The 13,044-nt window shown below is 37.8% G+C and overlaps 2 protein-coding genes across 2 annotated transcripts in view; one reads left to right on the plus strand and one right to left on the minus strand.

Annotated features, from left to right (window-relative positions):
- Positions 1-1,099, plus strand: part of ASF1A (anti-silencing function 1A histone chaperone) — a gene marked incomplete in the record, with an annotated part of 7,059 nt that extends 5,960 nt beyond the window's left edge. The window contains 1 exon segment of the mRNA XM_072408822.1: positions 159-1,099. Within this exon segment, the coding sequence (XP_072264923.1) occupies positions 159-373 (215 nt within the window).
- MCM9 (minichromosome maintenance 9 homologous recombination repair factor) overlaps positions 1-12,591 on the minus strand; it is a 32,210-nt gene extending 19,619 nt beyond the window's left edge. Inside the window, exons 1-6 of the mRNA XM_072410209.1 lie at positions 12,393-12,591; positions 11,640-11,964; positions 9,178-9,491; positions 8,122-8,203; positions 7,298-7,420; positions 6,379-6,507 (exon numbers count right to left, since the gene is read on the minus strand). Of these exons, the coding sequence (XP_072266310.1) occupies positions 6,379-6,507; positions 7,298-7,420; positions 8,122-8,203; positions 9,178-9,491; positions 11,640-11,949 (958 nt within the window). The 5' untranslated portion in view covers positions 11,950-11,964; positions 12,393-12,591. The remainder of the gene's footprint in view (positions 1-6,378; positions 6,508-7,297; positions 7,421-8,121; positions 8,204-9,177; positions 9,492-11,639; positions 11,965-12,392) is intronic.
- Positions 12,592-13,044: the final 453 nt, after the last annotated feature.

A 13,044-nucleotide genomic window follows, 5' to 3' on the forward strand; every position in this document is an offset into this window, starting at 1 on the left:
GGATTCCGGTTTAGACAACGTTGCAGATGTTTAAAAATCATACAATAGTGTGGTGATGAGGGATATCCAAGATATTTGAGCAGTGCTGTATTTTTTGCCTTTCTTGGTTTTAGAAGTAGTAGTTATTTATTTTCTGATATCCTTTTCATTTTTTTTATAGCTGCAAAGAAACATACTGGCATCCAACCCTAGAGTAACAAGATTCCACATAAACTGGGAAGATAACACGGAGAAGATAGATGAACTAGACAACAGCAACCCCAATCTACAGTCAATGCTTTCCTCAGAGGGCATGCCATCTGCTTCAAAAGGGTGGCCTGCCTCAGAGAACTCACTAAATGTCATGCTAAAATCCCACATGGACTGTATGTGACTACCTCTCTGTCAAAAAGACTAGTTCACCAGGATTCACCATTTCCAGATACGCACATTACTGGGCAATATATAACTAAAGAAAAAAAAAACTTTCAACAATAACATTTCTAGGAGGAGACTTTCATTTGATCTCATAACTATTTTTAACAAAGTTGTCATTAAATATATTATTTTTCATCTCCTTTCTATAACATTCTGGTGGAGGGAGCCTAGATAACAGAGTTTTGTATTTATTTCAAGAAGGTCAACTTCCTTGCAGACTGCTCCATAGTACCATTTGTAAATAAACTTAACCCTGTTACACTTGGCTTAACAAATAGATTTTTATTAGAATTGTAGTCCATGGACTGCAAAACACCCTGTGGTACTAAACATTTTTGTCTTCTTTCAATCTGAACACCATACTATTATTTCAACCAAAAGTCAACCAATAAATTTTAAAAGGAATTAAAAAAAAAAAAAAAAAAAAAAAAAAAACAGGGATACAGTACTCCTACCTTGGAGCATTGTCTAAATTATGGGTGAGGAGTGTTTGCATAAAAACCCTGCCATCTATATGAGGAGGCTACCAATTCCTCTACGCACTACAGATGTATGGAAGAATTAGGAGATTTCCAGACTGATCCAATGGTTTAAATTAGATTAAAATGCTATATTATTGGTCCTATTTACATACCATCTCTAGCAATTCCATTCCATGAATAAAATGTTTTGCATTACCTTGGTACTGCTTACCTGAGTGGTTCCAATCCTATTAACACGTTTTATAGAACCATGCTTAGAAGAAATGCAAGAACATGTTGAACAAGATAGATAGACAGGCCCATAAACAGGACAATAACAGGAGGAATGTACCTTGAGTAACAAGTTAGAAATGTCAAAAAAGATACAAAGTTCACTGAAATCCAATGTAAAATAGTTCTACAAATTCATTATGCCAAGAATTCAAATTAGGGGGCCAACATGTCAAATAAATCAGTAATGGTAAGAAAGTGGGTTTTGGAAGGTGAATCTTTGGTCCTGCCTGAGGTCCTGAGCACTGTGGAACAAGCTTTCATTGAGAATATCTTTGTACTTCATTCAGTTTTCCTTCAACCCTTGCCAGTCTCCCAATCTGTTGCTGAAAAACACCCTAAAGCGGGATGCTGCCACCACCATGCTTCATTGTTGGGATGGTATTGGGTAGGTGATGAGCAGTACCAGGTTTTCTCAGGACATAATGTTTGGAATTGAGACTAAACAGTTCAATCTTGGTTTCATAAGACCATAGAATCCAATGCCTCATAGTAAGAGTCCTTCATTTTCTTTTTGCAAACTCCTAGAGGGCTTTTAAGAGAGGAGAAGCTTTCGTCTAGCCACTTTGCCATAAAGCCCAGATCAGTGGAGGGCTGCAATTGCGGTTGTTTATCTGGAACGAAGTCCCATCTCCACACAGTATCTCTTGAGCTCAGGCAAAGTGACTTATGGGTTGTTGGTCTCCGCTCTCACTCAATTGCTCAGTTGGCACATCGAGGACTCTCGGAAGAGCTGGCTGCCCACCCGAACTTCTTCCATTTGAAAACTATGAAGGCCACTGTTGTCTTAAGAACCTTCAGTGCAGCAGAATTTTTTGTAGCCTTTCCCAGGTCTGAACTTTGCAACAATCCTGTCTCAGAGCTGCAGGCAGTACCTTTTACCCGGTTGGTGGTTTGGTTTTAACACCGATATGCATTGTCAGCTATGAGGATTTCAATAGAAAGCCGTGTGCCTTTCTAATTAAAGTCCAGGTATTTTATTTACCACAGGTGGACTCCAAAGTGCAGAAACATCTCAGCAGTGATCAAGAGAAATGGGAGATACCGGAGCGACATTTCAGATGTTGTTGCAAAAGGTCTAAATATCTAAATGTGATACTTGAAGTTTTTATTAAATTTACAAAATGGTCTAAAATTCTGTTTTCACTTTGTCATTATGGGGTACTTATATTATGATTGTAGATTAATAAGGAAAAAAAGAATTTAAATAATTGGAGCTTCAGGCTGCAAAATAAAACTGAAAAAAGTGAAAGAGGTCTGAATACTTTGAAGTCACTGTATAACTAGAACCCAACTATGCTTACAAATCACTAAAACTTTGGATAAGAACATTTATCTCATATTCAAGTCAAATACACTTGGTAAACCTTTACACGCATACCCATTATTTTGGTACCACTTAAAAACAATTAAAGCCAATAGTGTACTAAAAGGGAACAATACAAATATTTATTTATTTGGAAAAATTTTTCAAGGGGTTCTCCCATGTTGAAAACATCTAGAAACAGTGTGCTAGAGGATTAGAATAAATATATAAACTACAATTTTTAAAAGAAAAAAAAAAAAACAGAACTCTATACAAACTATTCTCAAATGGGCCTATTTGCAATACAGTACCAAAAAGAATTGAGAAGCTGTGCTTATTAAGAAGGGGCAGTAGTCATAAAAAGACACATGCATTATCCCAGCACAAACATTTTAAAAGAAAAAAATGAATGTGAAAAAAGGGGGGTATTTTATTGGCATAAGCCACATCCTTGCATTACAATATGAGAAAAAGACTCAGAAAAAGTGAGAACAAGTTGGAAGCTATAGAGAAAAAGAGAGAGCAAAAGCTAGTTAAGAAGAGAAAGGCAAGACTTCTACTGAAGGAAGTAACTTATACTGTGGAAGCAGCATGTGGTATTTTTTGATTACAATGCTTCCATTTTAAAGGACTGGGAGCATATGTTTCAGTTCACATTTTGATTCACAAGAGACTATCACATGTTTTTTGATATTACTGCACACATAGGAGACCAGGAAACTGAGGTATGGTTGTGAGATCACATTTTTCATAAGAAAAAGATGCAGTGATGCTCAAAAAAGGATAGCAATAGAGGTCACTATTAACCTCTGGTGAAGAAAAAGTCTAGATATTCAGCGTCAGTATGTGTCACACTGACATCAATTGGCATGCATATAGATTTTTTTTTTTAGTTGTGGTAATGTACAGAACCAAAATTACAAAAAAGTTGTATGTTCAAATATTTATGGACTTAACTGTACATATCGCAGTGCGATGTGTTTTACCGGTCCTAAATTGCCCAAGATGGCATTAGGATGATGTGCCAAGACCTCAGGATTCAATCACAATTTACCTTTGCTAAACGAAATGTGCTTAAGTGCTTGTTACCATATATTGTGGAATTCAGCAGCCATCTAGACTGTTCCAGTGACAAAACACATGTTTAATCAGGCTCCTTAAAACTGGGAGTATTAAACCAAGCAATGGTTTATCTTTTGGACATCAAGATCTCTGCACTGGAGTTGTTGCCAACAGTGATGATTGTTATAAATAATTATACATTAACAGGTACACTGTGATTTTAAAAGGGCTCCTGTAACACAGACTACATGCATCTCAACATACAGGGACTTGCAATGCCAAAGCAAATAATAATCCTCGTAATCTCAGTTAGGTTGGATGGAGACTGTCTTTGGACAGCCATTTTCAGGTCTCTACAGAGATGTTCGACAGGGTTTAAGGCAAGTCTGTGGCTGTGCCTCTCTAGGACATTCACAGAGTTGTCCCTAAACCCAATTCTGTGTAGTCTTTGCTTTGGATCGTTGTCATTTTGGAAGGTGAATCTTTGGTCCTGCCTGAGGTCCTGAGCACTGTGGAACAAGCTTTCATTGAGAATATCTTTGTACTTCATTCAGTTTTCCTTCAACCCTTGCCAGTCTCCCAATCTGTTGCTGAAAAACACCCTAAAGCGGGATGCTGCCACCACCATGCTTCATTGTTGGGATGGTATTGGGTAGGTGATGAGCAGTACCAGGTTTTCTCAGGACATAATGTTTGGAATTGAGACTAAACAGTTCAATCTTGGTTTCATAAGACCATAGAATCCAATGCCTCATAGTAAGAGTCCTTCATTTTCTTTTTGCAAACTCCTAGAGGGCTTTTAAGAGAGGAGAAGCTTTCGTCTAGCCACTTTGCCATAAAGCCCAGATCAGTGGAGGGCTGCAATTGCGGTTGTTTATCTGGAACGAAGTCCCATCTCCACACAGTATCTCTTGAGCTCAGGCAAAGTGACTTATGGGTTGTTGGTCTCCGCTCTCACTCAGTTGCTCAGTTGGCACATCGAGGACTCTCGGAAGAGCTGGCTGCCCACCCGAACTTCTTCCATTTGAAAACTATGAAGGCCACTGTTGTCTTAAGAACCTTCAGTGCAGCAGAATTTTTTGTAGCCTTTCCCAGGTCTGAGCTTTGCAACAATCCTGTCTCAGAGCTGCAGGCAGTACCTTTTACCCGGTTGGTGGTTTGGTTTCAACACCGATATGCATTGTCAGCTATGAGGATTTCAATAGAAAGCCGTGTGCCTTTCTAATTAAAGTCCAGGTATTTTATTTACCACAGGTGGACTCCAAAGTGCAGAAACATCTCAGCAGTGATCAAGAGAAATGGGAGATACCGGAGCGACATTTCAGATGTTGTTGCAAAAGGTCTAAATATCTAAATGTGATACTTGAAGTTTTTATTAAATTTACAAAATGGTCTAAAATTCTGTTTTCACTTTGTCATTATGGGGTACTTATATTATGATTGTAGATTAATAAGGAAAAAAAGAATTTAAATAATTGGAGCTTCAGGCTGCAAAATAAAACTGAAAAAAGTGAAAGAGGTCTGAATACTTTGAAGTCACTGTATAACTAGAACCCAACTATGCTTACAAATCACTAAAACTTTGGATAAGAACATTTATCTCATATTCAAGTCAAATACACTTGGTAAACCTTTACACGGTGAATAAAGAATAGAGAAAAGAAAGCTGTTTTTTTTAGGCAAAACAAATGTGTATGTTAAATATTGCACACAATTAATCATATATAACAACAATGGTGATATGTGGTAATTCCCAATAAATAGGCATTGGATATGTAGACCGTTAGCTATACATGTAAGATACCTAACTAAAAAACACTAATATTTATCTGCTTCTTTGCCCACGAAACAAGTCTACAATGATGAAATATTCCTATGGCCTTAAAGATTTAGTACAGCGAGGTTTCACCGGGACGGGGGGGGGGGGGACCTGTCCTTTAGATCCTAGTGGTGCCCAATAGTCTGACAAATCCATCTAGATATAATAGAACATGGAACCAAAGTACTCTTCCTAGAACTGCATGGAAAAGCGAATAGAAAGTAATTCTCAGTTTCTGCAAGATAAACAGACATTTCATGCAACATCCTGGGCAAAGAACTCCAGTCTAACTAGCCCTGAAGTACAACAATATTGAAATCTGAAAAAGGCCCCTAAGCTTTGAATTCTATTGGAACTGGATGGAAGTCCCTGGCTGTGTGACACAAAACAGTAAGTCATCTGCATAGATTTTGCGTTTCTTAAAAGGGATAAGCAGCGTGTATATATCCACAGAAAAGAAGACTTTCTTTTATTCACAGTTTCATCTGCAAATGTTGCTCAACTCAAGTTGCCTTCAAGTTGTGGGTGTTATCCTCTTAGCAGCTAAAATAATTTTATTCTGAATGCTATTTTTAAAACTGTGCTGGTGAGATGTTTAGCATGTGTGTTATAAATGCACTCACTATATTTTACCAGTGATAATTTTAAGGGATTACAAAATGACCTCAAGTTTCCCTTGTGAAGACGCTGAAATAAAATGATCATGCAGGACATATAAAAGTAACATTTAAATCAAAGCTAATGCAGGGCAATTAAACAAATACCAAATTCAATTAGTATATTAAAAGTAGAAAAAAAAAAAAAAAAAAGCTACTTACCATAGTAAATCAAACCCTCCTTTGCGTCTCACAAACCCCCTTCTTAGACACTGCAGCTCAAAAGTAGGCACATTTCAGCAACTGAGGCAGTGCAGCCAAACCAGAAAGCAGTGACCAGTACTAGGTGTGGCACCAAGCCAATGACTGTCACTGCAAGTCTAACATACAACCTATCTTAAACTATACAAAAGGAGCCACACTTACCTGCACTAGTTGATCCGATCCCTGCAGTCAGAACTGATCTTGGTGTTATCTTTACTGCATACTTTAAAAACTGGGATTTACCAGTGCCAGGGTCTCCAACTAACAAAAGATGTGATTCCCCTAAAAACCAAATGGTAGAAGAAACCTTGTTCAACAATTAGTACATAGCATTGAATAAAAAAGGAAACCAACTTTTTTTTGTCTAACCTGACAAAAATTTGACTAAATGTATAAAGGTCATGGAAGTAATTTTACAAGCTGGCATCAGTTATTGCCTAATTAAGCTGTAAATCTGTGAAAGGCGTTACAAGTTGCTTTACATCACCACTTGTAATAATTGTGTTTGTTAGGGCTGGTATAATTGTAAGAGCAGTAGGCTTTATATTAGAGCTTCTTTTCACGGTTTTGCTAAATAATGGTATATAACGGTGTGGGTTCAGTCTGTTGGGGAGTATTCATTTTCTCCTGATCTCGGTTTGTTGGTAATTATTGGTAATATATTAAAATTATTTTTATTTTACTTGTGAGATTTTTTTAAATTATAATTATCCATAAAACTGCTCCAGTGGGGGTTTGAAGCTGGTTTTTCGCTAGTTTTTCCTGGTCAAAAAAATTCACTACCCTCTGATTATTATTATAGTACACTACCCTCCAACTGATTATTATAGATAACATCTCTTCAAAAACCTGAAGAATAATTTTACGTCAGTTAAATCAATGCCAGCTTGAATGAGATGAAAAATCATTTTACAGCTTGCCTTAGGCAAGCTTTCCTTTTAAGTAAGAACAAACAAGGAGACGATCACTTTTAATAGCCTAATTTAAATAATAATTTTATACATTTTTGTGTTAAGTGTAAAGAACAAGAGTATGCTTTGAGCTAATGAATCTTTCTAATTGCATTATGAAAGCAATGCCTGTTCTCCAGCTGAATCAATCCTCTGAACACCACCAGCGAGAACCATGGCCACTGCCAGCTTTACCACAAACATACCAAAAATCTGAGGGCACAGGCTGGCTAAGATCTCATTTCTACCTGTTAAAATAATAAATATTTGGTCATTAAATTTTTAGTTTTCTGTTTGCCTAGTAAATATTAAAAAAAAAAAAACAAATGGTAAAACCCACCAGTATACATAACATGCCAAAGTTTCGATGCAACTATAAGGTGGCAGACAGACTTCCTCGGCTTTTATAGACATAGGAGCTTTGGCCACGATTACTTGAGCTTGATGTAAACAGTCAGTCCAGCTAAAACTGTATGTAAATTTTTGTGTATATGCTTTAAAGCTCTAAGATATCAATTTGTTACAGACAAAATTCATGCACTTAAGTTTTTAGATCTGTACAGTTGAAGACAGTATAAGATTAACCTAAATAAGCTCTAACTGAAATATCACTGATGGATTGACTGACTTTAAACTTCAAATATTTTTATTGTGCAGAAGTATATCTATATTTACATTTTCCAAGACACGTCTTACAAATTAAAGGCATATAAATAGAAGACGTCAGTCTTGAACCTTTAGTAGGGCAGTACCAGTGCAATGGTGATGTTCCAACTGCAAATCAATTTGAATTATCCGTTTACCTGTTATTGGTTATTTCAGTTCACATATTACCAATACATTTCCACTGTCTTACTAAACTATTTGTGTATATAAATTCAAACCTTAAGTAAAATGGATCTGACAAAGGTAGGTGTAGGGTTAAATCTGATAGTGCATAAAATTGGTTTCCTACCAGACTTGCAGCTGTCCACAAGGTCATCTTCTAAAACCACAACCATAGATCGAGGAATACTGCCTACTGACAACCTCTGAACCTAAATCAATATTAAGCATAATTACACCAATGTATTATAGAACCCCCATTTACTGTATATAGTGCCATCATATTCAATTTTATAAATATAAAAAGTATACAAAGGCTGTCTGCCCCCCAAAATTTCCCAAGCCTGTGGGGGAAATAATGATCTGGCCCAAAAAAAATTTGATCCGCTGATGGCATATTTGAAATGGACAATGCCAGGATTCATCCATGGCCACCACGGAGTCCAGACCTTAACCCTATTAAAGCAGGTCTATCCTTTTTTTCTGTTATATGAAAGGGTAGATAACCCCTTTTATATAAAGCAAAAAACTTTTTTTTTTAATTTAATTTCATAGGAAGGCCACTATATAAGATGGAAAGAAAAAAAAAAAAAGTAAAAAAATATTTTACAGAAGTATGTCACCCTATCTCACATTGGTGCAGTGCAAGATCGGGTCATGTATGAAGAAGAACTTGTAAGAAGGTGGCGGTGTTTGGTTCCAGAACTGACGTGACTGGGACTGCAGCGGGATCGGTGGCCTCCCACAGGTAAAGGCTAGTATTTTTTGTGACTGTTGCACTTTAAGACGTGCTAGAGAAAACTTTACACAGTTTTACAACTCTCCCATCATCAAAACAAAATCTTGTTGAAATATTAATGCAATTCTGGATAGGAAAAAAATGGTGTGACATTGCTAACTAAAATGATATTAAAGGTGGTTTCAAATAAAAACAAAGAAAAAAAAAAAACCAGAAAAACACACCGGTGAATTTTATAGAGGAAGCTGGAAAGATTAAAAAAATAACATACAGAATTTTGTGAGAAAATCACTTGCTATATATTTCAATTAAAGGGTTATAAGCTGTTACTTGGAATGGACCTGCCATATAGCTAACCAGGTTTGTGCAGGTATAATGTACATAAAGCCCCCCCATCCAGCACCACTGGATTTTCACTATAGTCATACATATGAACAAAGCCGTTACCTGTTCCTGAATCTTAATCTCCTGGTAGTCTCTACAAGAGGCTGGAGAGGATACATCAGACAAACAGGTGAACTTAGTAGAAGTGCAGCCTTCTTCATTGGTACAAGCAGTGGGAGGGGTGAAGGAGTAATACTGCTCAAAGTCGGCTTTTACCGTGATTACATTTTTACACTTATTGCACATAAAGTCTTGTTCATACTCTAGAACTTTCACTAGACTGCTGCGAATAACCGTGCCGGTGATGGACAAGAAGTGACCCACATCTCTTGCACGTGGGATATGCTCTCTGGTCAACTCTGGACACACTGGCAAACCTGTGTGCACATAAGGTGTAATAATGTTAACACAAATAAAAAAAAAAAATCTGATTTACAATTGTTCATACAATAAAAAATAACATAAAGGCTACTGCCCTCCATCTGAACATGCTAGTTACCTGGTTTTTAAGGATACCCAGTAAATTTAATTGAGTGTATGTAAACCTAGTTATAGCCCTCTGCTCTCACAGCTTGTCACTGATAGGAACAATGCAGGTGAAAGATTACATGATATGAGATGAGAATGTTTACACCAGAAATGAGACGTCTAAAGCTGCCCACACATGTTCAAAAATTGTCAGTATCCATCACAATCATTTCCAGTGACAAAAAAGGATAGAGACACTTGTATTACGATCATCCATCATTCGTGGATTCACGAGCAGCATCGGATGCGAATCTTATGAGGTATGTACGCAGCCTATGGTGGTGTCAGGATGAGCGTGCTGCCTCCTACCACCAATCAAAGAAAAAAAACAGACCCATTTAAAAGCTAACCAACTACAATTTATAGTTTTTTTTTGTTTTGTTTTTTGACAGTTGCAGACATCAATGTTATATTTTTGTGCAACTGCTTTTTAGACCTGTATTTTTAGGGGACTGGGTTGAGTAAATAGATCCCAAATATGTCAAACCATAAAATTGTGCAGCTATAAATCAGCAAAAAAAAAAAAAAAAACGGTGCTAAATTGTCTATAGGTGGCTTATTTAAAACATTCACCTTTTAATTTAGTTATTAAATTATAAACAATTGTTTTGTCCACTAAAGCCTAATAAAGACTGACAAACCAATTTATGATAGAGTTTCAGAAAGGCGACAGATTTTATTCTACTCACTAGTTATGGTATATCTAGACTCACAACGTATTATCTCCCCTTGACATATTCCTATCTGTTAACAACACCGTTATTCATCCCTCCCCTCAGGCACATTGTGTTGGAGTTACCTTTGATTCTGACCTCTCATTTACCTCCATATTCAGAACATTTCCAGGTCCTGTCACTTTCACCTGTGCAACATCTCCAAAATCCATCCCTACCAAACTCATGTACATGCACTTATCTCTCGTCTGGACTACTGTAACATTCTCTTCTCTGGTATTCCCGACTCCCCCCTCTACAATCTATTATGAAAGCTGCAGCCAGACTCATCCACCCTTCCCACCACTCTTCTTCTGCTGCTGCTGCTGCTGCATCTCTTTGTAGTTCTCTTCATTGGCTTCCATTTCACCTTAGAATCAAATTCAAGCTCATGTGCTTTGCCTTCAAATCCCTACACAGTTATTGTCTATTTCTGACCTGGTAAAATAATACTTCCCCAGCCGCTCTCTCGCCACTCCCCCAATGACCTACTAATGACTTCCTCTCTCATAACTCCCAAGACTTTTCTACAGCTGCCCCAACTCTCTGGAATGGTCTTCCTCATCCTATTCGGCATGCGCCTACTTTCTGCTCATTTGAAAGAGCACTCAAAACCCATTTTTTTTTTCTCAAACTTGCCTACCCATCTTCTTCTGTCTTTTGAAACCGTCACTACTTCTCCCCAATACATATCCCCCCTCCTATTGTGTGTTAATTCCCCCACCTCCTAGATTGTAAGCTCTTCGGGCAGGGTCCTCTCCTCTTCTTGTGTCACTGTCTGTATTTGTCTGTCATTTGCAACCCCTATTTATTATACAGCGCTGCATAATATATTGACATGATAAAAAGCCTGTTTAATAATAATAATAATAATAATAATATTAATATCATAGCTTTTTCATTCCCAAGTGGCTACTGGCAAATGCTAAGCACCCAGGAGCAGTAGGCTTTTTTTTCAGGCATTTGAATTTGGCTGTGAAAACGGAGCAGAGCAGGGATTTATTTATTTTTAACTGTTTGAAAAAAGTCAGTTTCAATTGAAGGCTATGGAGTAGATGCTGCTGTAAGAGGGATTAAAGCTGTATGATGCAGAAAGAAAAATCACAGAAATGTGGCCTGCCCTAACCTTTAAGACCCTGGACTGTGGTAAAGACATATGACTATGGTAGGGACATTAGATTGTAAGCCCCCTTAGGGCACAGCTAGTGACAAAAGTATGGACTTTGTACAGCATTACATAATATGTCAGCGCTATATAAAGACTGTATAATAATGTGTACATACCTGTTATTCTTGCATGGAGATTTTGTTTCATGATGAGTCGGTCTTGTTGCGAGTTTGTCTGTATGATACTCATAGTCGCTCGTCGCAAAGCATTGTCAAAGACTGGTAAAACCTCATTAGGGAAAGCATTGAAATAATCGCCAACTTCCATGTTTGTTTCAAAAAGTGTCATGGCATTAACGACTATGGAGAAGTGTGAATCCTCATCATTCTCCATCAGTATATTTACTATGTCTTTCCGGTGATGCTGCAGGACATAGGACTCAAACACCTGGCCGATGAGGGCTACCTGCTCACAATTCAGGTACATGTCTGAGGACAGACACTGCAAATATAAGAGGTGACAGATCAGTGCTTTATGTCAGTGTCGTATGTGCTGCACCTGTGAGCTTTATTTACCGCATCTGCCTGACAAACATGGACAGAGAAACAAAGCTAAACATAACTGAAGTCTGGAAACATACGCCTAGATTGTAAGCTCTTCGGGGGAGGGTTCTCTCCTCCTCCTGGGTCACTGTCTATATCGGTTATATGCAACCTCTATTTAATGTACAGCGCTGCATAATATGTTGGCGCTATATAAATACAGTTTATTATTAATAAAAATAATAATAATATTGTTATTGTTTGTGCCACTTCCCTCCAATAAATCTGAGCTACTTCCTTGGAAAAGCTCTTTCCAGGTTACTGAAGCAGGGCCAGTGTGCCAGCTAGATAGATGACAGCCTCCCACCTCCAGAATAAACAACTTACCTTTTATCACTGGCCAGTGTTACCGACCCCGCAACTCTGTGCTCACCCTCATTTGTTTTCTATGCGCCTGTTAAAAATGCCGCCTGAGCAGCCCCAGTCACTCACAGGTGACCACATAACAGCCAATCAAACAAGATTCCCGTGGCCTGAGCATTGCATCCTGGGATTGTAGTTCAGGGAGAAGAGGATATCACAGTTCTCTAGCATTGGTTTTACTTGCAAAAGCCCATAACTCACGTGTGACCAATCAGAGCCAAATAAACTACATTCACGTGGCTTTGCAATGCATCCTGGGGTTGTAGTTCAGAAATAAGAGGACAGAAAAGTTCCCACGCAGCTTATTCTCTAGCTCTGTTTTTTTGTGCTGCTGAAACAGAAGATGCTGAGCCTGAGGGGCTGTTAGTCCCAACACTAGAGTTTAAGAGTTTTAATACTGGCAATAGTAAGGGCGCTCCCTATGTGCCTTCCCTCCAGCCTGCTTGTAATCTGACACCTCCGGACCTGACGAGACTTCAGTCAATGGCAGTGTACTTCAGCTTGTAAGCCTCTTCCTTATTGCATGATTCTCTTTGGAAATAGATAAATAGGTTTCTTCTAAACGTTTACTCTGCCTACATTTTTTTTCTAAAATGTAAAAAAAAAATCTGTTTTG

Source organism: Pyxicephalus adspersus, chromosome 4 (assembly GCF_032062135.1).
Source record: "Pyxicephalus adspersus chromosome 4, UCB_Pads_2.0, whole genome shotgun sequence".
Classification (NCBI taxonomy): Eukaryota; Metazoa; Chordata; class Amphibia; order Anura; family Pyxicephalidae; genus Pyxicephalus; species Pyxicephalus adspersus.